Raw genomic sequence first — 27,892 nt, forward strand, 5'->3', positions numbered from 1 at the left:
GTATTTAAGTGCTACATGGTCACCTTTTCCTAAGCCTTTTCTGAACTGCGAAAATAATAAAACACAAGAACTATTCATTTCTCTTACCCAGTGGCTGCATTGTAATGGTCTGTCAAGTTCAAGAAAAGAATTGTTGTCAGGTAAAGCCTACAGATGACTTAGGTAGTGATCACCCATATTTACTCTAAAGATTTTGTGCATGTCGGTGCTGACCTGAAATAAATTCCCCGGTGTTTTTCGTGGAGGATGTGTGAAAGAAGGGAAGGAAGAGGAGAAGGAGAAGGCATTACAGAAATAAACCACTTTATAAACAACTCTGTATCAAAATATATCAAGGGACATGCATTCTTCTGGTGGCTATTTTTGATTTGTTAAATTAAGTCACTTGACCTCTGTTTGGTCACTTGGCAGAGACCAAATATATTCAGAAAATGATGACTCCTCTGGGCAAATGATTTACAAGCTTCCTTCCTTTCTCTCACCACCCTTCTTGATAGAGGAAAGATTCACAGCACTTAAATAATACCAATTGCTTAGACTTTAAGTGTTTCAGTTAGTGAATGCACAAAGCAATCATGTGAGAGTGCTGTATAACATGCATATGAGAAACTTAGGAACTTCATCAAGTTAATATAGTTAATAATTCTTCTATTTTTTTTCTTTGTGAGATTGAGATGGGTTATCTTTCAATCCGGCTTAGTAAAATCAATCATTTGTGAACTACCTCTGCACATTCTTCGCGCAACAGTTGACCCTTTCAGTTGTCTCCAGTGTTTTCTTTTGCAAATGTTTCTCTCTTGCCCTGATTTGCCTACTTTTTAATGGTTTGCTGTCATCTCAGAATTGAGGCTCACATTACCCCTAAAAAAATCTGACCTTCAGTCTAAAATGATGATCTTTCTGCTCTCTCCAAAGCAATCATTATTTAAAAACCCAACATGCCTTAAGTGCACGACCGGACAAATCCTTTTCTCAAGTGCATATTCTTGTTTTCAGGACCTTCATTTTATTCAACCTGGCAAAATATCTAAAATTATATGGAAAAGGTAGTCACCCATAATATCAAGGCTGAAGCAAGATTTCCTAAAGATGCTAAGAAAAGTCTTTTCATAAGGAAAAAGTCACTAAACTCTGCCATTCTTTTTGTGCAAGTTTAATATTCTGAGACTGTTTTGTTCTGTTTCTCACCTACTTCAGTTTTGTCCATCATTTTCCAAACAGGTCTAGAAAGTCAAGATACTTGCCTGAAGCCCTGAAGCTATTTTTGTTGAAACAGTCAATGAACAGCACTTTTACTCAAGAAATCATGATTCAGAAAATTATTCAGTTGTTCCTTACCTCCGTTGAGTCGGTGTTCTAGTAAGCTAGTAAGCTTTCCCATAATAGCCTTTGTTTCTTATGCCTCTGTGGTCTCTGGAAGCACTTAGAGTTGGCCTACAGATAGAAAATTATTAAGACATGTCACCTTTATCCATTTGTCTTTAGTAAGTGGATCATTATCCTGAGATCCAAAAGTAACGCTAAAAACTTTATGTCCTCCAAAAAAGGAGCCTTCAGATGCTTTGCCCTCCTCTCCCATAGTTCTCTCTCTTAACCAAATGCCAACATATACCAGGCTGATGGCAGACCAGACCAGAAGGCAACAAAACCAAAATGTATTTCAAGATTCTTTGAGTCCTGTGACGACTTCCCACCAGTCATCTTTTTTTTTTTCTTTAAAAAAAATAAATATCAAAACTCGTTCAGCACCGCTGTGCTGGTGCATCCAAAGAATACTGAGTTACACTGAGTATTTTCCGCATCTGAATAAGCTATGAACTTGTTTCATGTTTTGACTCTTCTCCTGCAAACTAACCCACCAGTGGGAGCCAGAGAAGGAGACTTGAGGAAACATTTCACATCCCAAAGGGGAAGACAGTTTAAGCATAGTCTGAAGTCACTGGCTGTTTCCATGCTGGCTTTCAGTATCTGCTGCAGCGTGTGAAACGATCACAATAGCAGGATAAGAACACGGTCTCTGAAGCAGTATTTTGAATGGATATAAATGGGGCAAGACTACATGTGGTAAGGCCTCCTAAAAAAAACCTGTACTAGTTGAAACACAAGACTGCCAAAGCCTGAATAAGAGTTTCTGGGGAGCAAAACGAGAATGTTTCATAGAAGCATTTTGTGGAAAGAATTTGCCAGACATAGGCATGACTTTTTGGTGTATGTAAGACACAAAGGAGTTGCAGGTCAAAAATAATGCTTAAGTTGGGGGTTAAGGTATGGGTAGAACAGCTCTATCATCCATGCTGATAGAGCAGGAAGCCTTCAAGAAGGTCTTAAACACTGAAGTCCTCAAAAATACAAGACTAAACAAGCCCCCGCTTGTCTCAGCCTGGGTTATATCAGTTTTGACATTCAGGATGGCTGCCTCCAGTGAACTCAGACATCCATTAGTCTCCAGGTGTCCCAAATGTTACTTCACAGAAACAGCACCTCTTTTATCTGCATCCGTTAATAGAGATGTTAGCTAGCAGAGGTCTGAAGACGGGTGCTGCTCTGCAAAAGTGCAAGTTACTTGCTATTCAAAGCAGGGAAGCTTCTATGGGACTAACTTATAGATCCAAATGGAAACGATTTTTGCTCTGGGCTGCTCAGTGTGACCTTCAACCCATTGGAGAAATCTATTCCTCCTATCCTGGCTTATTTATTATTTGTGAAACATTCATGACTTCAAGTTACAGTTAAGATTAGTTTAGCTGCCTGTCATTTTTCTGTTCAAGGTCGGATTATTTTCTTGCATCCAACACTACGAAGCTTCTTGAAAAGGCACATTTCCCCCCCTCTTCCTCCAGGAAAAATACATGAAACTTGTGGTCTGGGATGTAGCAGGTCTGTCCATCCCTGGGGACTTCTTTCTAGTGTGTCCACAGTACCGTCTCATTGTGAAAGTATTTATCTTTATGTCTTGTAAAAGAACAAGCAAGATTCAGGTACATGTACAATATAATCCAGACAGGTACATATACTGCACCAACCATAGCACAACTCTGTACCAGAAGTGGGATCAGACTGTGGGTTGTATTGGGATTGGTTTGACTGCACCGTCCTGCCTTTGCAACCTCTATTTCTGGAAAGGTGAAACTTTGCAACTTGTAGTCCTGAGGGCACTCTGCCACCCCAGCAGGACAGCACTTTTCCACAAGACATTGAGACTTCTTGTAGCATTTGAGACCAGATTCTTTTGACCCATAGATTTAAATAGATACTGAATTGCCTTAAGGTCTCCTATAAATTAAGTAAATTAGCACCATCCAGCTTTATTAGAGCCTGCTCTTCAGCAGGGCGAAGGGACTGCTCTGACAGCACTGCAGGTGTGCCTGTAGCAGCAGTTTGCAGGACAACCACCTGCATTTCAGTGCCTGCCTTTTGGTTCTGCACGTCTAACGTGGTGCTCGGTTTGGCGAAGCACTAATGCTGTCTTGTAACCACATGAAACTTTCAGCAGAGACACTTTCTGCCCAGTCACTTAGTGTAATTGTAGGCAAATCTGTAAATGATTCTACGTATCAAGATGACAGAGTTAAGAAAAAATGATTTGGCCCTGTAGATTCTTGATGCTTGTGCACTGGTGTGAAAGACTAGCTTGGAGATTCTCTTTGCTAGCCAAGAGACATTGTTGTTGAGCTGGTTTCTGAGCCATGAGGTTGAGATGAAAGATGGAATACCACAGTGGACCTTTGTAAAAGCGAGAGAAATCGCACCCCACATGCAGGTTGGTGTGTACCTCCCTTGGAATCCATGTGAAAACCCAGCTAGAGAATCCTGGAAAGGCAGATGGCCTAGCACTTTCTCAGTCACTCTTTCTTCCCATTCATCTACACTCAGGCTCTTGCAGATCTGAAAATCATATTTAATCTTCACTAACCATGTCAAAACTCTAATGTGTCTTTACTTAATCTTTTTCTTGGCTCCTGGTATCCGCAGCTTGTTATTGTGTACTCCATCTCTCTCTTTTTCCAAGCTGTTTAAAAAATTGCAGTACTACAGTTGCTTCCTTGTGATCCGATCAGCTCATCCATTCTCGGACCCTGGGCACTAATGTCCAGCCGTTAGGTCTAAGGTCTGATTTCTTTTCTTGTTCAGAGCTCTGTCTGTCCTCATCCCTTCCTTCTGACACTCTACATCCAGACTTCACTCGCGACCGCTTCCCAAGTTAGATAAACAAAATATTTAGGAATTTGGGGCAGACAGTACTGTTTTACTTCCACTTGGTTGTAATGTACTCAACTTCCAAAACACACCTGCATAATTGAGTGAAATATTATAGCTTTGAGGTCTGTAAGTAGACTTTTTCTGTGCCTTGATGCTGAGGGTGCTTATCTTTGCAGGACTGGGTGTTTCAAATAAAAGTGCCTCTGGGGAAGGGTCTTTCCTCAGCTTTATGCGTTCTGAACTTTGCAAAGGGGCCGTGCAGGCTGGTGTGGTATGTAAGTATTGCCGTACTCTTGCTGGTGTGCCGACCTTGAAAAATACAACTATTTTTTCCTCTAGGGCCGATGGGAGAGTCAGCAAGATGTATCCCAAGGTGCCACAAATTCCAGTAGAGGCATTAGTCCATCTCGTACCTCTCTGCCAGGCTCTGGGCAGCAGAACCACTCGCCTGACCCGGGTAAGGTCTTTCCTAAAGCTAAGACAACTTTCCTAAAAGATGGAATGAAATTGCTACAGCTGAATGTCAGATAAAGCTGAGCTGCTTTCAGAGGCACAGAGAAATTTCTTCTCCAGAGCCATGTCCATGCAGTTCTCTCTCTGGCGACATTTCGCAGTTGTGGCTAAGCTACTCGGACTCTAAGCAACTCTGACTAGCCTTTCCTTTAGACCTGGTATTGGTTCTGCGAAGAGGCAAATGCCACATGTTTACAGTTGTCTGAAGATGCGGTCTTTTATCTCAGTAGTTCAGTTTCTAAAGCCAAAAGCTAGCTGGGCTCAGAACGTGCTGTTACATGAGTAAAACAGCAAAGACAGTAAGGCTACTAATGTTTCAGAAAGTAAGCAGCGCTGGAATTGGATGGATATTTTGCAGCCTAATATATAATTGAGATATATAGTAGTAATGTTTATATTACTGCCTAGGTTTTCTCAAGGGGGAGTAGTGTAGAAAAATGGCAGTATGAGTAAGGAGAGTTGAATTCCCCTAACATTTTTTTTCTTTTTCTTAACTTGGATCTTCTCATCTGTTACTCCTAGTAAGTTTTGTAATTATCATTAAAATTGTGTGTTGTATGGACATCCTTTTTCGATTTTGCTTCTTGGTTTGCTTGTTTGGTTTTTTTTCTGCTTCTGCAAGTTACAAAGCATTTTATGTTTCGAATTGCACAGAATGAGCTTTTTCACATCATGCGATGAAAAAACATTTATATATACTGGGGCCACAGACTTAAGACCTACCCAGATTTGTATGTCCCTTTCAAGGGAGGAGCAAGCACTCAATGCTTTTCCTTGGCTAATGCTTTGAGCACTGGAAGATGTCATCTTAAATTAAAATGTTAAGTTTTGTAATATATTCTTTTAGGGGTGTTTGGGTTGGTTTGGGCTTTTTTGTTTTCTTTTCCCCAAAGCATAACTGTTCTCATTTTTTAATTTTTCCAACAGGTATTGGTAGCCTTGCTGCTTCCTACCTGAATCCTGTGAAGTCCTTTGTGCCTCAGATGCCAAAGCTGCTGAAGTCTCTCTTTCCTGTTAGAGATGAGAAAAAGGGCAGGCAGACCTCTCCCCTTGCACAGCAGGTAAAAAAATTAAATCAAATAGGCTATGCAGTAATATTGGTGAGTGCTCTTAGACTTGCTGGCAAAGTGCTATTTCATATGTTGTTGCAGTGCAAACCAAGCTTTTAGTCATAGTAAAGCTTTGTGATGCATTTCTCCTGCATTCTGTCCAGAGATAGTGGTGCTGTTTAAACTTATTGATACACTCAGCCCACTTGGCTTTTTAGAAATGCCAAGTACACTACCAGCGTGATTTATAGTAATACAGCTTGCAGCAACAATAGTAAAATTTATGAAGGGCACTTAGTGTTTGTGTATTGCCAAGTGGAAAATGTAATTCTATTTTTAATTTGTTATTTCATATACCATTCCCTCCTGCCCCTCACCCCAGCTCATGTCACCTTTTGCCATCTTCTGCTGTGTACTCTGGACAGTTGCTTTTGTTCGTTCTCTTATCTATTCCATGTGTCAGAAAAGCATTTGATTTTCTTCTTTTTTTGGATGCTGTGCTGCAAAATTCCACCTGCTCCAGATGTGGTTTCTGTGATCTGACCAGTAGCTAATGCATGGTCAAGCAGACTAGAAAAAGCTACTGTCTTTTAACAAAAACACACGAAATTCAGAATCCATTATAAATAATAATATCTCCTTTATTTGAGAGGCTGTACTCAATAGTCTAAGTCTGGAAGATTTAACAAACTGTTACAAAGATAAATCTGGAGCCAGATTTCACTTGTTAAAGTTTGTGCAAGTCCTTTCTGTCCATGCTTTGTTAACCATCCAGCTAACTCTGCTGTCACCTTGTTCACTTCTCTGGAGTTCTGGAAGTACATTACCTGTTAACTTAGACCTTTCTTCACCTCTCGATGTTTTAAATGTTATAAAGGATGTCTTTCTCAAAACAAAGCAAAGCAAACCCTAAAATCCCCAAGAAACTGTTAATTGTGTTGGGATCCATTCTGTTCTGTTGTTTGCTACAACTAAACTTGCTGTTACAAGAATGTCCCAGGACTACAGGAAGTTGTTTTGTCATTGCAGAAGTAGAAATAAATAAATAGAGCAAAAATAAATGCACTAGCACTTAGATATTTTTTAAAGTAACTTATGACAGGCATAGCACACAAAAAAATAAGGCACATATGAAATATTTTTAATCTGACTGTAGTTTTCTTTACAAAGTAATTAGAGGAGCAGATTTTACTCCCATATCTAATTTAATGCTTTACATTTTCACGTTGCCTTTTGCTTACAACAAACAGCCTTAGTGTTGAGACAGGAATCATATAAACTTAATCATCTATGAAATTTAGAGAATGAAAATTAAGACAGTGGCTTTCTTTAAAGGTATTTGGGTATTGAAAGATGCAAATAGGTGCTCTTTGCAATTGCAGTGAGAGCCTTTCACAACTTCTTGAATTCTTACTGAATCAATGAGAGCTGAGATTAGCAATGAAGCCTAATTTCCTGCCTCTAGTCTAACCACCTGTTCCCACTCCTTCCTACTGTTCGAGATCAGTCTTGTATTATTTGTCTTGAAGTCAGTTTTTAAACTACAAAGACAGCTATTTAAAGAGATTTTAATTTGTATTATGGATTAGTATGGAAACTCAAGTAATCAGCACCTCAAGCCCTGGGGTCTGTTCTGGCCCCTCACTCCCAGACAGAACTTGGGGGGCCGGAGCGTGTCCAGAGCTGGGCAGGGGGCTGGGGCAGGGGCTGGGGCACCAGTCTGATGGGGGGGCTGGGGGGTCAGCCTGGAGAGGAGGGGGCTCAGGGGGGACCCGATCGCTCCCTACAGCTGCCTGGGAGGGGGCTGCAGCCAGGGGGGTCGGTCTCTGCTCCCAGGTCACAAGCGACAGGACAAGGGGGAACGGCCTCAGGCTGCACCAGGGCAGGTTTAGGTTGGAGACTAGGAAACATTTCTTCACCGAAAGGGTGGTCAAACACTGGGACAGGCTGCCCAGGGAGGGGGGGAAGTCCCCATCCCAGGAGGGATTTAAAAGACATGTAGATCTGGCACTCGGGGACATGGGTTGGTGGTGGGCTTGGCAGTGCTGTTGTGAGTGGACTTGATGCTCACCAAGGTCTTTTTCATTCTAAATGATTCTATGAACAGAACAGCTTTTAATAGGAGGAGACATGCTATTTCTGCTTTGTTTTTTAAAAATAAAAGCTAATACATAAACGGGAGCATGTGATATTGTAATGCTTGGTTGCATTGGAGAGCAACCTGGTTTTCCATGACCATTGGATCTGTATAATAAAATGAAATTTTAAAATTCCTTGCTACTTTTAGTTTTGCAATAGAACAAGTCAATTGTATTACAAATACACCTCACTGGTTTGAGAGGTTTATAGATATTCTTTGCAACTCTATCAGTAAGGAAACAGGGCTTCTTCACTCCTGTTAGCAATCACAGTGCACAGAAGAGAGAGCAAAAATTGAAAGAACAGTTACAGAATTATCTACAGCTGCTCCTGTGCAGCACAAATAATAAATACGTGCTGCTGTAGCAAGACTGGCTTTAAGATCATAAATATCATGTCTCGTAATCTTTCTTCCTGTTTCTTTATAATGGCCTGATGATGCAAATGTGGCCAGAAGAATTTAGATGGTGGCGGTGATGAATGGCTATTGTACTTGGTGGGTGATGGGACTGCGATGGGGGTCACTGTTTGGCAATCGGCTTTAACACCTTATCACTAACCTGCCAGAGCAAGACAGCAAGCTAGTAATTCTTCTATAACTGTAGTAAACTGTGCAATGGAGAGGACACAAAAAATGATATTTCTGAGTCTCAGAAAATACAGAACAATGCATCTTAGTTCTGTGGAAGAAAAAAAAAAAAAGGAAAAGAAAAACTTTGATACAGTGGTAGGGGACATAAATGAATGTGCAAGGTCAGAGTAGGTGGTAAACTACAAAAAGTGTAAGGGGGAGGTGAAGGCAAAAGGATTTTTCAGCTGTAACTGCAAAGGAATCTGACCCCTAACTGGGAACTGATGGAATTCTGTTGCTGTAAACAACAAATTAGGAGAGCTAGGTTCAGGAATAGAAATTACTAAAGGAATGCTTTACAAAGCAAATGGCAAGATCTAAATCATCCTTTCCTGGCTGAAAGCAAATGAGCAAATACATAACAACAGGTTTTTGAACATAAATACCAAAAAGCTAAGTGGATCAGTTTATTAATTACTCCTGGTTCATCGAAGAACTACAGTAAAAGAGAATTTCCAAAGTTCTTGTCAAGCTCCCTTTTCAGTGCATATATGTTACATTATTTGATAGTACTTAATTATTGAATGTGATTAAAACACATTCTGGAAAAATGTTGGTGAACCATCTTGAAGTAGATGGCTGGCCCAGCTGTTATTAAATCTCCAATATGTTATGGTTAAATTATCAGGGTTAGGTGGCTGTACATCTTTGCAGAAAGCATCAGATTTGTTTTGTTGCGTCTTGTAAGCCAGGTCTTATGGCTAAGTAGATTTCAGTGCTTTTGAGCATCGTTTCCACGGGAGCAGTACTTAACCTTTTTCCAAGTTTATAACTGCAGTTGAAGTTCATCATGACCAAGCAGCTCTCTGAGTGGGCATGTTAATGATCTCTGATTCTGCGTGAGTAAACAGAAGATGGGAGTTCTTATCACTCATTTTGAAAAGACTTCTTTTTTTTTTTTTAGCACCTTTTTATTTCAATCATATGTACCTGCTTAGGCTGGCATCAACCTTAAAATAAGCGAGCATATACAAAAGTTTTATCTTAAGAAAATGTTTTTTCCTAGCGCTGTTTTTATTTATAGTCAGTGGTTGCCTCAGTTTCAAAAATGCAGAAACATTCCAGTCAAGGTGGTGGCAGCTAACAAAATTGCCGTCTTTGACCTTCTGATGCAAGTTTAGTAACTAATCTGGAGAATAATGAACCGCAATTAATGAAATCTGCTCTCGTATTCAAGTGTGTTTCTCAGACAGCACATAAAATAATTGAAAGAACTTCCTGCTCTCTAATTAGTTAGATTGAATTAATTTGGCATAATAGGATTCTTTATGTAACTAGCAAAACGGCTTCCGATGAAGCTGTTTATGTACCTAAAAGATTGGTTTCTGATGAAGCTGTTTATATACTTTTAAGTTAGAAAATGCCTACTTTCTCCATTATCTAATGCCTTTAAATTAATTGCCAGTAGTCTGTAAATAAAAAAATCCAACCATTTAAACCTTTTTGGATTGCTGGAATTGCTCCTTATTTTCCTAGTCTGTTCTTTAAAAAGCTTATTACTGCAGCATGCAAGATTTAAAGCCTTGCCGACCCTTATTGCTGGTGGGGGAAAGTTTAAAATATTTGTGTAAAATATGCACGTGGATGGAGGATCAGTGTTACATCTATTTGTGCTTAATTACATTATGTACATGCTCTTGAAGCTTGTCTTTTTTATTAACATGCTAAGGCTTTCATAGTGTGCACCAAGCAGGATTATGGTTTTTACCTTCTAACCCTGCTGATCTCTAGGAACTCTGCGTAATTACATTTTAGGACATCACTGGGTGCTAACATTAAAAATGTACATATTTAAATTTCAGTTTTGGGGTTTTGACATTGCTGTGGCAGAAGCAAATTCCTCTGACCAATTTGGTAAGTGGATTTTGGTCACATTCACGCTCAAGAACCTTGTTGGATGCTCAAATGTCTTTTTGTTAGCACATGGCTTAAATGAGAGATCTTGAGTCACAGCTATCCTAAAAAAAAACAACCAAAAACCCCACAAGACTCCTTGAATTTCCATGTGCTAATATAATTCATTTTTGCTTTGTGCTACAGAAATGCAGACACGAACACATGGAGAGGGCAGCTGTCAATTTTTCCTCTTTCACCTTCTGATGCAGGCGTAGTAATTAATCTTAAAAAAATAATGAAATGCAGTTAATTAAAAGCTATCTAAATAGACAAAAGCCTTTTTTCTGGCAGTGCATTAAAAAATAACAATTTCATGGATGTGCATGGTGCATAGTATAATTGCTAGAACTGACATTCCTTAATCAAATGTAAATAATGTGGCCTCAGAGAACCTTCTTTAAAATCTCGAAGGCTTTTTTCAGACTTTCAAATAAAGAATCATTTGGATGCTATAATCAGCATAGCTCAACAGATCCTCTGTGGCTGGCTGAGCTCATACGTGTCTAGTTCTTGTGACTGAGTTGTTAGTGTTTTGATTTCTTTCTGAGTGTGGGTTTTGCTATCATCCTCATACAAATAGATTTTAATAAGAATGAGTACGGAAAACTGGCTTTTAAAGTTCTTAGAGCAAACCACTGAAACTTCTTTATGAATAACTTGAAAATGCTTATGAATTACCCTTTTAATCTGCCTGGACCTAGGAATGAAGTAATTTAGCTATGCAGAAAATGGTATGGTTAATTTTGCATAAAGTATATTAGAAACCTAGAACTCAAAAGTACTGTTACAGGCTGAAATGTTCCACACATGGAAGGTGGAATAAGAGTTTGTTCGGTTTAATATTTAAATGCACAGTGTCTTTACAGAAGAAAACAAAAAAAAACCAGCAAAAAAACCCAAACAAACTTGTACTGGGTTTCACATCTCCTTTTGGAATGCAGGAGACTTTATATTTGAATGATTAACAACTTCAAAATTATTTTGAAATTGAGGGCAGAGGGGAATATTTTGGGGGGGACCTTTCTAAAATGGGAGACCTCTTTGAAATGGATTCAGTTTTTTTGACTGTGTACTAGGGGATTCAGAACTCTTATTGCATTGCTGTGTACATCTCGCAAAAATATTTTATCCCAAGTGCTCAAAACTGATTTGAAACTACATTTGATGGAGCAACTGCTATGCCCTGCTGCAGAAGTTTCCAATAGCTGCTTTTAATTGGTGATGTGAACGTAATACTGTCGGTGCGACAGTCCTTGAGCTCAGTCATTCCTATCTGCGGATGGTAAAAGCACAGACAAGAGCAGTGGAAGTTTTCTGATAATGCCCTTTTAGGACTGCTTCAGCTATAACCTTGGCTAAGCCATTTCTGGAGCTTGGAGGATAATTCTTGTGCGTGCTGGCCCAGTCTGTTCTGTTAACTGCCACTGAACTTTCTGCATATTGGTTGTTAACGCTGAAGGATTTTATTCCAGCCACATGAAGCCAAAAGGCTTTGTAGTGAAGTCATCAGTCACCATTGTCAGAGGCATTTTACAGAATGTTTAACGATATAGAAATACCAAATGTGTTCTTCTGAGCTCACTGAAGAAGATGCCATTATATATATGTAGCACACGGTATGAGGAGGAGTTCATTTAGGATTCATTGTGGTGCCTCTGTAAGGGGAATGAGATACACGTTGCTTTTCCCGTTCAAGCTCACCAACATACCGGGTTGGTCTCCAGATTTCGCTAATCACTAGTGACAACAACATGGCTTGGTGTTACTCAAAGTATGTGCCAACTGACCTTTCATCTGACCAGAAAATACGTGCTCTTAGAAATCCTTGTAAACTCACTGCACAGAGTAGCAACTCTTAGGAAAAAGACGATTTTTGTTCTACTAAGATTCAAAGATGCTTTAAAGTGAATTGCTTTCATGTTCTCTCTTACTCCGTATTTTGTCAGCTTGGTTGAAGAAATTTTGCCAGAAATTATCACTGTAGAAGTGATAAAAATGTTTTGCCATTGGGTAAATATATATGTCTAGTTTAGCGGTCGCTATTTACAAATGTTTAATGACAGAATTTGGCTCTTGATTCAGAAATATTTTTCATCCAGTATATGTCTTCACAGATAGTCAAACACATTGTTTTCAGTATCCCCCCCTAAGTAACTTGACTATGTTTCATAACAAAGATTTTTTTTACTACCCCTGCCACGCCAGTGAGGGTGTTTCTGCCCATCTGTTTCTTGTCAGCACCAAAGTTGGGCAAGTGCCACTTCTCGTAATTGCTTTTTTCTCCGTGTTTTTCTAAACATTGCTTGGCAAAGTTTTTGTAGTTTTGAGATTTGTCATCCTTTCAGGGGGAGAACTTGATGAGGAATGATTGAAGTGTAATGATTTTCTTTCTTCTGCTGTTTGATATCAACTGGGTTTTTTAGATTTCATGGATTTACAGGCTGTAAGACTGAAGGTTCTTGAGAGATAAAAAAACCCAACACACACTTTCCACCGTTTATTTGTTTTAAAGGGAGAAAAGGAAATCAAAGGAACTGAGAAATATCTTTAAATACTTTTCCTTATTGCAATTCTGAGTGCTTATCTCTGTAGTAACGCTCAACCTCAGAGCGCTTCCCAGAGATTGCACAAATACTGGGAGAAAATGGGGCAAAAAGATGTGTTACGGTGCCAGTGTGACAGCCCGGAGCTGTCTTTAGCTCCTGATACAAGGTCTGCTGAAAAAAAGGCTGTTTTCCCTGCTGCATCAGATCACAAACAGTAGCGCGGAAGCAACAAGAACAGTGTTTTTCATTCACACAACCTTTCTGAGATGCCAAAATGCTGTGCTTTTAGCACTGGACCATGGCGATATTTGACTAGGATAATCTGAATTCAAGAGTCTTGGCTTCTCACCGAAGTTCATCTGCACCTCTGCAAAAGGCTTAAAGTTCTGTGCAAGTGGCTGCCTAGAGATTAGCCCTAATGCCTTGTGACTACAGATAATTTTTTTTTTCTCATTAAAAGGTGATACTTAATAGCTTGGCTTTGCACTCCGGAGATGGACCAACACATGGTTCAAAGATGGTTGTAAAAGAGAGAATAAGTGTTCTGCCAAGTACTCTGCTCCCTTTAACACCATGATAAGCTTCTATTAAACCTAAAATTTGCAGGGTTTTCTCCTAAGAAAGTTAATCCCTCTCCTCTCTAGTATTTGTTAAAGTGTAACACTTGGCTGTTGTGACAGCCAGGTTACTCTTGCGTGTCTGAGTTAATACTTGGGACGACTCACAGTACTCACGCACCTCGTAGCTCTAAGCTATCTCTGCGCTCGGTCACATCAGTACTACAGTTGTTTTCAGGTTAATACTTTTCGCCTAGAGGATTTCCACTTTATTCCAAGGGAAGCTGAAGTTCTGGAATACTAAGTGTCTGAAAACCACTGGATCACAAGTCCTAAAGCTGTGTTTAAGCTTCGTTGATTCATTCTGATTCCGGGTCACCATCTGCTTCCTGGAGCTCCAGTGCATGTCCTAGTAAAGATCTCAGAATGTTTGAAATAAAGCCAGTTTGCACTGAACCCCACTCCAGTGGTGTAATTACAATTAGCAGGTTTAATGACAAGCAATCCCCTCTTCTCCTGCTTTCTTTTATTGAACTGAAGCTTTAATGTCTTTAAAATTTTTGTTTGATCCGCTGTGAACCTGTTGGGGTTTTTGTCCATCTTTCGTCTTTTTAGTTTTTACCTTGAATAACCACGTTTGCATTTAGTGCCTGGCAATCTCCATATAAATGACAGCCATTTATTTATTTTGGGGACAGGATTAGTCGGATTCCTGCTTCACTGTACATAGCAGGGATGTAAGAGAAGAGTACCTTATTCTTCAGCTGGAAAGTTTCAGTTGTCAAATACTAGAAATAGCTGTCTCAAAGACGAGCACTGCTTTTGTATTTCTACAGGAGGAGTTCACAAGTCCCTTGGAGAAAAAAGAAACAAAGCAGACTACTCCCAAATCGTGTAATATGTCACCCTTAAAGAGCTCTTTCCCTGGAAGTATGAACCTGCACTGGCAGGACAATGTTCCACAGTGCTAAAGAGAGGTGTTTCTGCCTTTTTTTCCTGTCTCCTTTTCTTCAAGCTTCCATTTCCCAAGGTTCTCCATTGAACTGTTGCCTTTCCCTCCTGTGTCAGCAGTGCCATTGACAGCCCAGATTGGCAGCTTAGCCTAAGATTTATAGTCAGGTGTCACGATTTGCTGTTACATCTTAGGAGAGTGACTATTTCAAATCTTTAACATAAAAACCTGAATATGGAGGAGGTGAGGGACATTTATTGTCAATGCCTTCATATCAGGCCCCATGCTATCATAGAGAAGATACTCTTGAAACACAGAGAAGTGTTTTTTCTGGCACAGGAGCAGTATATCGTGATTGGCAAATGGCATGTGGAGTCTTCACTCTGGCAGGCAGTGGTGATGCCCTCTTTGGAAAGAGGATGCACAGATCTTTGTTCTGGCTTCCTTTTTGAGTTAAAGTGAACAGTTCTAAAATGTAAACAAATTAAGAGTCTGGAGATGGAGAAAGAGTTTTGGATGTGGACCAAAGCTGAGGATTTCACTAGCCAGACCAGCGCAACCTCAGATCTCTTTGCCATCTCGTTGCTCGGCGGTCTGTCTTTGACCGACTGCATAAAAAACCACTTTGTACTCTATGTGTTTGTACTTGTACTTATGTGTTAAAATTCAGGGGTGCCTTGGTTAAGGTTTTTACCCCTTCAGAGTATGTCATCAGAATGCAATAAAGTAGCAATGCTCCATCCTTTCATGATGGAAGGTTTGTTTATGATTCCAAAATTTCAAATACAAGTTTTAAAGTTTGCCAGTTGGACAATATTTAATCCTTTAAGTGAACAATGCTCTGTTTTTCATTCCTGCAGACTGTCCCACGAATTATGGTTCAGTCTGCCAGTATTGATGCCAGTGCTGCAAAGATAAAACAGGTAAGCATGTACCAGGATGTGACAATACAATTTTTGTATCCACATGCCTGGAAATGAGAGGTGGCAAAAGCAACTCTTGGGTTAGCTACATAAAACCTGTTGCACTTCTACTGCTGCTTTGCTGTCAGACACTTAAATGCACTGTATGTTGCTGTGTTTTCTTAGGTCATGGTAAAATCTCCCTATATCACTGGTTACCCTTTTATATTTGAAAGCCTGGTTAATCATATGATTGCATTAGCAGTTAACTGCCTACAATTCAGCTGTTTTGCTGCTTTAAAAGGCAAATTGCTAGGCTTTGACACTTTCTATATACAGAACGTGCCTGTTACTCTGAGTGTTGAGCTTAATTCTCAATTTTATATTTCAAGCCAATTCATGATATTGGTGTGAGAAAAAGGCTCTTGCTAAGCTGGAGAGAAAATAGGCCCTATGATCTCCCACAGTTCAGCAGAACTTCAGTCTTACAAATAGCAAATCAGCTTTCTCCTACTGTGCTTTTATTGTCTTAGCAAAATGTACGTTATCTGAACGCTTAAAGGGAAAACCCAAAGAGCAAGCAGAGCTCCAGAGTCCACATGTACACCATCTTCTCCTTAGAAAAGCTATAAAATGTCTTTAATCCGCAGGAATATTTCAAAAAACTTTCTGTATTACATTTCACTTAGCGATAACAAGCTAGCCTTTGGTTCTGAAATTCCTGTAATTCAATCAAATTGCTCTTTCTTCAAATGCTGCTTACGTTTCCAGTGGAAAAGGCACTTCAGAATAAGGTGAAAATCCTGTAGTTTGGAACACTTAACCACTAGATGCAGTAAACTACAAAATTTTGAACGGTAAACAAAGATGTACACCTGAGAGTTAAAGCAGGAAATGTACAAATCTGCCGGCCTCCAACCGCTTTTCCCCCCATCCCCTTCATATTAGCAGCCTCCTTCCTCCCTCCCTCCCTCCCAAAGAGATTTAGAGACATCCTAATCTTTTAGAGTACATGTGCAGGCTAAAGATATTGATCTATCAGATTTAGTAAACTTTACAGCCAAGAAATACATCACTAAAATGGGCTGTTAATCTCATGAGGTGCAGTTAATTTCATACTCTGGAAGTGTGTGGTGCTGGCGGCATTGAGGTGGGAATGGCATTTGGAAACGGGGACATAAATGACAGTTTAGTTGGAGAGGCATGATTTATCAATCCTGAGAGTTAAGCCAAATAACTGTGAGAGACTTATAGATCATGGCTGTTTCACATTTCATATAAATCCTGCTATTCAAACAGCAAATGACCATTCCTGTAATATAAATAATTTTTCAGTAAATATTGGGGAACGTATTTCTTTTAGTTGACACTTTTCTTATTAATGGAAGAAATGAGCTGACAATCCTACCAGGTTTGCAAAGCTGACTTCGGATCAGCTTGCATCTTTTGGAGATTGCAGCTACACAAGGATTTAGATAAGCTGAGGGCCTTAGTACTTCCCAGAGGCCTTGTAGCTATCCTTTAAGCCCAGATATTTTGGATAACATCGCCCCACGGTCCCTATCCTCTTCTGTTTCAGATTAACCAAGAGGAAGTTGGGAAACAGCCATTCGAAACTGCAGTGCAGACATCTGAGGCGGACAGGAATCCGGAAAAGACACCGAAAGTGCCTTCGCAGCAGCCCACGGGAGACACCCAGGCACAGGACTCCCAGGAAGGGCCTCCGAGTCCTCTGAGTGAAGCCTCCAGTGGGTACTTTTCTCATAGTGTCTCGACAGCCACCCTCTCTGAGGCCCTTGCCACGGGAAGTGAGTCTGTGGCTCAGCCGGGAAGTCAGATGCCTGCAGTGAGTGACTTCCCAGCTCCCCCTCTGGCTCAGATCTCTTCTGCTGACGTGCCAGGGCACTGGGACACTTCTTCAGAAAGCTGTCTCGGTACTAAGAGAGAGAGCCTACCTGCCTTCAGCCTTCAAAGTGCTCATGCAAGACCTAAAGACAGCACTGAAGTGAATGGAAATGATGCTTTGAAATCAAAATCTTGCACATCTCCTGTGACTCAAAGTGAGCAGGCAAATTATACCAGTGGAGCCACTGATGCAAAAACCTTTCTTTCTACCTCCACTCCAAAAAAGGAGTTGTTATCCAAACAATCAACGGAGTCAGCAGGACAAGCTAGGAAAAAAGAAATGGTTTCTGGGGTCTCAGAACTAGGGTTTCCCAAACCACAGATTCATCCTGATCAGTTGTCCCAGCCTGGTGTTGCAGCCTCCCCCTTCAAGATCCAAAAAGTCAAGACTTCAGAGCTGAAGTCCTTTACAAGCATGCTGGGGACAGATCCTGTATGTTCACTAAGCACAGAAGAGCAGCAAGAAGGAGAGAAGAGCACAGCCACTGCCCATGGACTGAACCATAACGGATCAGAGACAGCAGAAGAAAAACTGGAGGTGATTTCTGACTCCGAAGACGCCAATGAAATTCCTGAGTGGCTGAAAGAGGGAGAATATGTCACAGTTGGCACAAATAAGACAGGCACCGTTAGATATATTGGGCCCACAGACTTCCAAGAGGGGACATGGGTTGGTGTCGAACTGGATTTACCTTCAGGTAAAATAGGATCTGGACTGGGTGTAACGCAGACAGCATGTCAGAGTTTGCAGTGTTTATTTTAATGCTGCTTTTTGATGAGGGGAGTTTCATTAGCCATTAGTGGGTGTATCTTGAGAAGGGAAACATGAAAGATCTTTTCCTGCTGTAATCTTTTTCCAGTCTGCCTTTGAAACCTAGTCTCACTGACCTCTGGCTGAATTGTGTCTCCTTTCAGTTATTTCCTTGGCTTCTTACAGTGGAGGTAGGAATCAGGATTGCTTTTATAGTGCAGCTTGGGAAGTATATAGTTGCAGGAGACAAGCCTTGGGTCAAAAGAGTTCACTTGTGGGCTTCTGCTCTGTCCAAAGTGCAACAGAGGTGGTGAGATTCAAATGAGCAAAGGAATGTTTAGGCTAAATAAGTTGCAGTCTCTTAACAGATAACCTAGTCTCTCACAAGCTATTTTAAAATAAGCTGTAAAATTGCAAAATTCTATTTGTGTGTATGTATGTATATCACAGAATCAATGGTTTGGGTGGGAAGGGACCTTACAGACCACCCAGTCCCACCCCCCCCCCCCCCGCCACAGGCAGGGACCCCTCCCCCAGCCCAGGCTGCCCCCAGCCCCGTCCAGCCTGGCCTTGAGCCCTGCCAGGGATGGGGCACCCACAGCTGCTCTGGGCAGCCTGGGCCAGCGCCTCGCCGCCCTCACAGGGAAGAATTTCTTCCTCATCTCTCATCTCCATCTCCCCTCTCTCATGTAAAGCCATTCCCCCGTGTGCCATCGCCACCTGCCCTTGCCCAAAGCCCCTCCCCAGCTTTCTTGCCGCCCCCTTTAGGCACTGGCAGGTGCTCTAAGGTCTCCCCGCAGCCTTCTCCTCCCCAGGCTGAGCCACCCCAGCTCTCCCAGCCTGTCCCCACAGCAGAGCTGCTCCAGCCCCTGAGCATCTCCCTGGCCTCCTCTGGCCCCGCTCCAGCAGCTCCGTGTCTCTCCTGTGCTGGGGACCCCAGAGCCGGACGCAGCGCTGCAGGGGGGTCTCACCAGAGCGGAGCAGAGGGGGAGAATCACCTCCTTTGACCTGCTGTCTGTGTATATATCTACATATGTGAAAAGTGGTAGGAAATAACCATATGTTGACTACCAGGACATACAGGTGATACAAGGTTTCTTTCAGCTTCTCATTTGTCATTCCTGTTTTACAGCTGTAGACTTCCCAGAATTTAGGCTCTAATATATACTTTTTGGAAACTAGGGTGCTGTTCTGGGGAGGCTCTGATCACGTGTGCTGTTGTAGCATGATGCAGAAAAATGGTGACTTTAGCACAATGTGAAAGAAAGATGATGGCTGGCATTTGTCCTGTGCTGGAGCCCCAGGCTTCATAATTCCTCTCCTCTGCAGGTTCATGTCCGCTTTCATGGGGCTCGTTTTCTCCAAGAGTATGCAGGACTGGGGGAAGGTAGGGTGTGGTAGTTGAAAATTCCGTAGTCGGGCAGTAGGTGCTGCTGCCTTTGATAGTAAGAGGGTTCGGTTTACCAAGGGCACATAAAGCCCCTTATTTAAATCCCTGCAACCAAGCTGTAGCATTCCGAGTTTGCAGTGAATCAGCACGTCCCAGGGAGTTGCCCACATTTGTCTCTGCTTCATGCTTCCCTGGAATCGGAACTGTTCACCAAGATAAAATGCTGTGTCAAGGATCCAGAACTCTCACTAAATGAGCAGTTATCTTCCCTGCACATGGTGTGCTTATAAACGCTAAACTGGACAGTGTGTTTTCATCTGGTTTCAGAAAACCCTCTGGAGTTTGCCATCCTGGAAAGCAAACTAACCCGTTTGGTAGTAGCTCTAACCTGTTTGACAGTTGTAGACCCGATTCTCAGTCCTGAATTCATGACTTATTTAAAAATTAAAATAAAAACAGGTATTTACAGATTCATTTCAATTTTGGAAAGTCAGCTTCCTTCCCTGTCTGGCTGCTCTGGTCCACAGTGCTAAGTCCATTATGCTGTTTGCACATACCCGGTAAGCATCAGCTTCTCTGTCTGTGGAAGGGTTGAACAGCCATGAGATTTTTGGTCTGTTGAGGGCTCAACTGCTGATGTTACTGGGTATTTTTTTTCCCCTTCTGTTTCCACAAGGATTAAGTCCTTGATTTGTTGGAGTGTAACTGGCTTCTAGCACATCTGGAGCTTCACTTGGGAAATATGGTCACAAACTTGTATCTTTGTCACGCTACAAACAGGTAGAAGTCCAAGTGCTTGGCCACGTGAGGGTATATTGCACCCAACACGGTAATAGTGGTAGAGAGAAGGAAACACCTGTAAAACAAGAGAGGTGACCTTCTGTCATTTAAAAAGAGCTGTTGTATCTTTTTGGAGTCCCTTTACAGGTGGGAGCAGTCTCTGTCCTGGCACCCAGCACAGTGATTGTGAAAATTTTGGATGATCTAAAGGGAGAAATAGAAAGATCTCAACAGCATCAACATGAAGAAATTATTCTTTCTGTTATGTGGAGGTTTTATGACATGGAAACAGTAACTCTTGTCAACTTCAGGCTCTCACCAACTTAGAAAAGCAAAAGCTCTTTTAAAAGAAGCTCTTCTCCTTTCTTCCTGCTGGTGTGCTGATGCATCTGTGGCTGAACTGATTATTTAACACTTTTGGTGAGATTAAAGAATTCCCCTGAATAGCAAGCAGGGAGGAAGAATAAGGTGGACTGTCCCACTCATAGTAACTGTCTCCATGCAGTGGCTTTGCTGGTATTCAGCAGTGGAGTATACTGGTGTCACTGGAATGCAAGCCCGCAGCTAGGAGCCACCCGAATGGAGTCCAGCCTTCCGCTGTCGCAGGCAGCTGCTTCCTCTAATTTTACCATTTTCTCAAGTTCAGACGTAAAGCCAGCTGGTGGGGGTTTCTATCTTTGCTCCTGTGGGAATGCTACTCCCACTTCTCCTCTGGACTTGTCTTGATATCAGGAAGTGTATCAATCTTCAGATTGCTTTGCTTTTGTACCAACTTTGTCCTCTAGTGCTGGCAGTGTGCTCTCCTCCTGGGTGTTTACCTTCACAGGGTATCGATAGGGAACAGCCTTTTTCCCTCTCAGCATTTTCTTCTTGCTTTCTTCTTCTGGTGTGCTCCTGGTCACACACCGTAGGCACAGAATAAAAGCCGTTTTGTCTATCATCTTTCTTTCTTTTCTTGTCAAAGGTAAGAATGACGGCTCGATCGGAGGGAAGCAGTACTTCAGATGCAACCCAGGCTACGGACTACTGGTGAAACCAGGCAGAGTGAAAAAGGCCACGGGACCATCAAGACGGCGGAGCGCTGGGTTGAGGTTGCAAGGAGGAGCCGCTGCTGAGAACAGGAAGAGTGGCAGCTTCTCTGGTTCAGCCTCCAACCTGGCTTCGCTCACAGCCCTGGCAAAATCAGAAGGAGGATCCACCCTGCGGCTGGAGAAGAGCCAGAAAAATGCAGAGAACAGGAAATCCTGGGCAAACTGAGACAGCCCTACCCACCGCAGCGAACACCGCAAGGCGGACAGTGGAGCAGGTCTTTTAGCTTCGGGAAGCTAAACCAACCACGTGAACTTCTAGTTTGTGGCAAACACTAATGAAGGGGTTTTTTCTCTGCTTTGGGTGATTGACATGTTAGCTCTTTGCCTTGTCATGGTGCTGGATCTGCATCCTTCATTTCCTGTTACAAATTGTGACGCTTCAGGGTATGACTGATGGCAGCCGGTGAAAGCTCGTGGCGGTGGGTGGGTGTAAGCTTTGCTCTCTTCCACCTTTCAGAGAAGGAAGAGACATGTAAATTGTTCAAATTATGGCACGGTTTTCTAAGAGCTACAGAATGCTGCCCACACACTGGTGTTTCTCTTGGTGTGAACAGCAATTCTAAAATGAAACCCAAACCCTCCCCAAAATAACAATTCTTTTCTAACTTCTTAAGAGCTGTGTCCATATTGCATAATCCATGGTGAAAGGGCAAGCTTATAATGATTCCAGACAGGCAGAGAAGCACACGTAAACCTTTACTTGGAAGTAAAGAACTCCAGCCCCCCCTTTATTTAAAAAAGCAGCAGCTTTCTGTTGATGTGACCTGAGCCTAGTGCCTGTTCTGATGACTCTCCTGTTGTCCCTCTCTCCTTCTGTGGAGATCAGCACAGTATTTCTGGCTGGTTTGTTGGGGAGGGGAGAAGGCCAGTGACCTGCTCTGCATTACTTTTGATCCCTCCTTTTTAGGAGGGAGGGGAGTGGAGTGAATTTGCTGTCTAATCTATTTAACGTGCGCTCCCACCATGACAGGATCCCCTGTCTCACTTGCCCCAGGGAGGCAGGACCTTTTCCTCCTCGGTTCTGCCCTGTGGGCGAAGAGGATTTTTGCAGAGATACCAGCACTCACGTGCTTTGATGTTCCCCCCCAGCCTTTGGAGACACTTGGATTTTTTACCACTTATGCAAAGCAGAGGGTCACTGTCCTTGTAACGGGATCAATCCAGTCTATTTATTTTTATTTATTATTTTAAAATATGAAATGTTTGCGCTTTACAATCATCCACCGCCTGACATTGCACAGAGGAGCTCTACTAGCACCGTACTGAGTGTCGATCCAAAGAGGAGGTGCCTCCGTCGCCAGCTAAACCGTCCCAGCGGCACGCGGAAGCAAACCCAGCCGAACCGCTGCAGAGTTGTCCCCCGATCCCCCCAAAAAATATCCCTCTTGAAAACGGGAGGTTTGGGCTGGCTTTTATAAAACTTGATTTTATTTTTGGTAACCCTTGCTAGTTTTTAACTGCCTGTGGCACAAATTATGTATCACTGAGTGTGTGTGTATATATACCTGTGCACATATGGATGTACACACACTCGTTTTCTAACAAATCAAGAAAGGCCACAGACTTTTATATTCTGAGCTGTTTATGTCTTGTTTAGTCATCACGGGGGGATTGGACAGCTTGAACAATAGACGTTTTATGTACGTGGGGAATATTTAGGGTGCTAACTTAATGATTAAACTTTAACATGTATCTAGATGCTGCCTGTGCTGCACGTTGGTATCTAAGTGCCTTAGCCATCTGGTTCAGAGGTCCAAGGGAAAGATACATTGTCATCAAAGGAGATAGGGATGCTTAGCGAAGGAGATAATTATGCTGATTTACTGTAATTAATATCATTTATGCAGAAGGAATAAAATTAAAATAGAAACTAATCTGTAGCAGAAATAAGTGGGATGGGTTACAATGCAGCATGCCAGGGATTTATATATCCTTTCAGCTTTGTGTAACTAGTTTCAGTGTTTCCTAAATTTCCGTAAAGAAATCTTAATATAAAATGTACAGACCAGCTTTTAAGGATATTTTTAGTGTACAGTTTTTCCTCTTTTTCCTTTGCACGATGCTCCTGTCCATTCGAACCAAAACGATTGGAGAAATTTAGTAGTAAAGAATTCAGATGCCAAAATCCTGGTTTTTTAAATGGTAACTGTTTTTAGAGACAAGAGTCATGCAACAAAACAATGTTTCGTTTTGGGGTATGACAAGTCTTGCTGATGAAAGACCACCCACTAATTAGTGTCATGCCTCTTGTACTGCCTTGTAAGGTTTCTAAAATCCACCTTTACCGTTTTTCTAATTGCACTTTGTTCTGATGTGCTGCAGAAAGCTAGCTAATGTGAAACAGCCCCCGAACCGATAGTTGTGGGTTTTAGTCTCAGCATTTCATTTACTGGATTTAGGGATATCTTTAAAACTTCTTGATGTTTGCTAGGTGCCCCCTTTGAGGGAGATATGAAGGGAAGAACCTGTCCAAGTCCTTTTGAAGCCTCTTTTCTTGCACCGCTGTTTCTGAAGACTGGAGTTCTTCTGCAGGACCGGTGCAAAGGTATCAAGGTCGCAGGAGTGCGTGGGTCAAGCAGAAGGCAGTTGCTTTAATAGTTCACTGTTTATGCCATCCACTATAAATTCCTCTGGCTGTATTTGTACTACAGCTCTGACCACGCAAGGACCTGTTTCAGTGTTTGCACATCTGGGGCACGTGGTCAGAGGCTGCAGCCGACCGATACGGGGTGGGTTTCCTCTTCCACACGCTCTTAGTTGTGTTGCAAAACTGTGCTGTATGTATTTAGGGGGTATGAAACACAGTTTGAACAGAACATACTTGCTGCCTCCTCCACCTTGTCCTGGAAGCAAACATCTTAAATATGGCTGGTATGTTTTCAGACGTCAGTGGATGAGTAGTGTGACTGAAGTGGCTCTGTTAACAGAGCACCTCGTTGACTTTGGTAGAGGGAGGATTTTACTCATAGCTCTCTTGGGTTTTACCATCTTGTTTGACTTCCGAAATGAAATGTCTCCTCGAATTCCACCTTGACACCTGCCCCAAAAACGAGTATCTGAATCACCCCAATGTGGCACAAGCTCCAGAAAGCCAAACAAATCCAATTTGACTGTGAGGATGTTCTTAGAGGACTTCTCTGACTCCCTCTGCTTGCCCCAGCTTTCCTGGGCATGTGAGGCTTCTTGTAAAGATATTTTCCAGGTTTTTGGTGCAGTGAGTGCACGTCCCTCTGCTCAAAGCCATCTGTTACTTTGCACCAGCTAAGCCAACTAACCAGAAAACACTTTAAAACCATAATGCAAGTAATATTGTTAGGTTTTGTTGGGTTAGGTGCTTTTTTTTAATCGATAACATTGTAAAAATATGCTCAGCATAAAGGAGGAGGTGCTTTTAACTGGAACTGCTCAACAACTGAGGCTGGCGTGTTTAAAAACTATGCATATTTTCCAAGATTTTCATGCACTTTATACAGGGAAGAGGAATAGTTAATGCAGGAACTGTAATTTGCAACAGTGTCACATCTCCTGTGTCTGCTTGGTGGTGCAGGCTTGCTTTCTGTATCCCGGAGCTGTGGATGGGTGTCGGATTCTGAGCATAGGAAATCGTGTTGGTGGGTAGGAGAGGTAACGGCCGGACCCCCATCCACAGCTCTGCGGGTCCCTTCCTCCGTACGGGGCGCGGGGCTCTGCAGCTGGGTGTCACGTGCTCCGAGACAGCCAAGAAGATGCTTTTTGGAGGGACTTTATGGGCTTTTCTCAAACCAGGCCAAGGTTTTTCTTGGTTCATGTTCATGGTGTTTTGATCTCTGTGTCCAAAATAATACCTTTTCAGTTTGAGGGCCTGGGCTCTTTGCTATTTAATGATGTAGTTTAGTTGAGGAAAACTAATAGAAACGAGTTCTGTGTGGTAATACTGCCCGAGTCCTGAGCAAGATGGTTTTGTCAGTGGTTGGGATGGAAGCTCCCTGCTGTTGCCTGCCGTGTGGGATGTTCAACATCTCTTTGCTCTCCTGCAAGCCAGGGACCCCTCCTCGTTCCTACCGATCAGTCATGCAAACCTGTACGAAATGAGCTTGGGTGCTGCACAGGCCTGTTTGTACAGTAATGGAGCTGTTGAAGAGTCTTTTCTGCGGTGATGCTTGTGTTGTCCTTACGCTGGTACTGCCAGTTCTTTGCACAAGAATTCCTGTTTTTGCAGTGCCTTACCCCCAGGTCAGCAGGTGGATTTCAGCCCAGCCCCGAGGCTGCCTGGCTTTTAGGAAAGGAAGATCGTGATAAGTAAAGGTACAGACTGGTCACACTACGAAACGCTTTTGAGCTGGGGTCACAAACAAGTGTCTTGTTCCTATATCTCCTTTATCCATCTTTGCTTTGGTTTCTGTGCTCTCCACCCTCCTCGTAAACCACCAACATATTTTTCACCCCCAAGAACGGCTCGGCTGCTCTGCCTGCCCACAAGCCTCCGGCCAGGCTGGTTTGGCCAGCGGCAGAGCCTCCCACCGCTGCCTGGCTCAGCCTTAGCCGGGCTCCAGCATCCAAATGCCACCATGGAGAGAGCAGGGACGTGGGTCGGGGCTCCTGGGACCCAGCGAGAGCCGGGGAGTGCCTGGCGCAGGGCGGTGGGGACGCGTCACGAGCCTTTTTCCTTCACCAGCCTTAGAGCAGTGCTTGTGCTGGGTAGGAGAAGGCAGCTGCTCTCCCCCTCCCTTCCCCCTGCAAACGGCTTCTGAAGCTGGTACGGGAGCCGTGCTCCAAGCAATAACGGGCAGGGTCTGCATCGGCACGTTCCCACCTCGCTTCGGACATCCTTGTCTTCAGTGCCGTTCCCCAGGCGTGCCCGAGCGTGCGCTCCTTGCAGCCACCCCGTGCTTTGCTTTTCCACCTCTGCTAACGTCTGCTGTGACTTGGGAAAACCTTTCCAGCTCGTCCTTCTGTTGATTTCTGTAAATGTAGTGGGTCTGTGTATATAAAGAGTGGCTATTTACGCTGTGGTATTACATGTTGATCGGTGTACTTTAAATGAGCTAAAATCCAAAGATACTTTGTAATGAGCTGTAAAGTTTTTAATTATTTCTGTACAATACTAAATTACTGTAATATTGTATTATACATGTAATGCAGCCTGCAGTACCTAAATAAACGTCATCTTTAGAGCCGGTAAGTCAGCGCCTTGTTAGTCCAGTTCGTATCACCAAAATGTTTAGACACGTTCGCAGCCCTGTGATGGAGTAGGGTCACTTGAGGGTGCTGAGATCTGTTTCAAATGAGACTTTTGCCCTTTTGCCTGCAGTTTTGGGACCTTCCCATCGATGCGCAGACACCCGCACTTTACGTTCCCTCCATCCCGCCTCCTCTTTGATGCCTGGGGAAATAGCGCTTTGCCTACAGCCGCTGAGACGCAGGGATCCTTGTCACAGACCACGGGTCCATGAAGCTGCACGGAGCCAGGGCAAGGCTTTACTTAATACTAATTTTTCCTATCGTTGCACTAAATAAAAGCAGATGGAGGTCTGGTCGTGCTCCCCCCATGCTCTCCAGCTGGTGGACTGCTACCGGCTCTGCCCTTCCTGGCTGCAGAGGTTTTTCTTTGCTCCTTCTTTGGCTGTAAAATCCAACTGCTTGCAGCCCCCCAAACCCAGGCCAATGGCCCCAGTGCTCTGGGGACAGGGAAGGTGGATGCCGGCTGAGGTGGAACAAGTTTTGCAGGAAAACCGCTTAAAAATCCATGACCTGGCTAGTGGGGAGGGAGCTGGAGTGGGGAAAGATCCTTCTGGAAAAACAGATCAGCCTGAACTTGGTGCTGAACACTGTGACGCGATTACAGCCTGGCGTCACCGGATTTCCCCAGGTCTGTACAGATGCAGCAAGCGATGGGTGAGCAGAGGGGCTCCTCCCAGCTCGGTGGGGGTTTGCCCAGCCGCGAGGGGAAAGGGATGGTGGCTGCTGCCAGAGCTGATCTGTCCTGGCTGGGGATTTGCAAAGAGAACTGCAGGCGTAGGGCTGAAAAAATGATTTATTTTATGGTCAGGTGTCCAGACTAAGAACTGTGAGATGGTCTTGGGGGTTGTTCATCTGCTGGTGTGAAAAATAAGACGTGTCCTCCGAGCAGCCACATGCTGTCCCGAGGCATCGCTGTCCGTGGCGGCAGCGAGGCCGGGCAGCAGGAGGTCTCCCCATCTGGTCTGTCTGCCCTGGGGGTCCCGCCGCGAGCCCGGGGACGCTGCCGTGGACACTGGGGTGCCGGTGAGTCTTGCCGGCGCTTCATGGAGCCTCTTGGTGTGCACAAGCCTCGCTCGCAGGCACAAGTGCTGCCAACCACCCACCTGCGTTTGGCCCCCCCAGAACTGAGCCGGTGCGTGGGGGCAGGCGCGTCCCTTCGTGTCCCTGCTGCCGCCCAGCCAGTCGATGAGCCCTGGGCACTGGGGACACTGCGGGGCAGGGTGGGAGGGCTCCTGGGGACTCTTCAACCTGGCTGGGGGGTTGGGGGTTTTGTGAATGTTTACCTCACATTCTGTGGGAGCCGAGTCATAGAATGGTTTAGGGTGGAAAGACCTTTAAGATCATCGAGCCCAACCGTTAACCCAGCACTG

The 27,892-nt window shown here is 43.3% G+C and overlaps 1 protein-coding gene across 7 annotated transcripts in view; it reads left to right on the forward strand.

The window, feature by feature from the left end:
* KIF13B (kinesin family member 13B) overlaps nucleotides 1-26,463 on the forward strand; it is a 162,126-nt gene extending 135,663 nt beyond the window's left edge. For 6 of the 7 annotated variants that reach the window (XM_080388381.1, XM_080388384.1, XM_080388383.1 and 3 more), the window contains 5 exons: nucleotides 4,540-4,657; nucleotides 5,641-5,774; nucleotides 15,344-15,406; nucleotides 16,965-17,988; nucleotides 21,176-26,463. In XM_080388381.1, coding sequence (XP_080244507.1) covers nucleotides 4,540-4,657; nucleotides 5,641-5,774; nucleotides 15,344-15,406; nucleotides 16,965-17,988; nucleotides 21,176-21,468 — 1,632 coding nt within the window. In that variant the 3' untranslated portion in view covers nucleotides 21,469-26,463. The remainder of the gene's footprint in view (nucleotides 1-4,539; nucleotides 4,658-5,640; nucleotides 5,775-15,343; nucleotides 15,407-16,964; nucleotides 17,989-21,175) is intronic. The other variant, XM_080388387.1, reaches the window with a different exon arrangement.
* The last annotated feature ends 1,429 nt before the right edge of the window (nucleotides 26,464-27,892 follow it).

This window comes from Falco punctatus (assembly GCF_963210335.1).
Source record: "Falco punctatus genome assembly, chromosome: 5".
NCBI lineage: Eukaryota > Metazoa > Chordata > Aves > Falconiformes > Falconidae > Falco > Falco punctatus.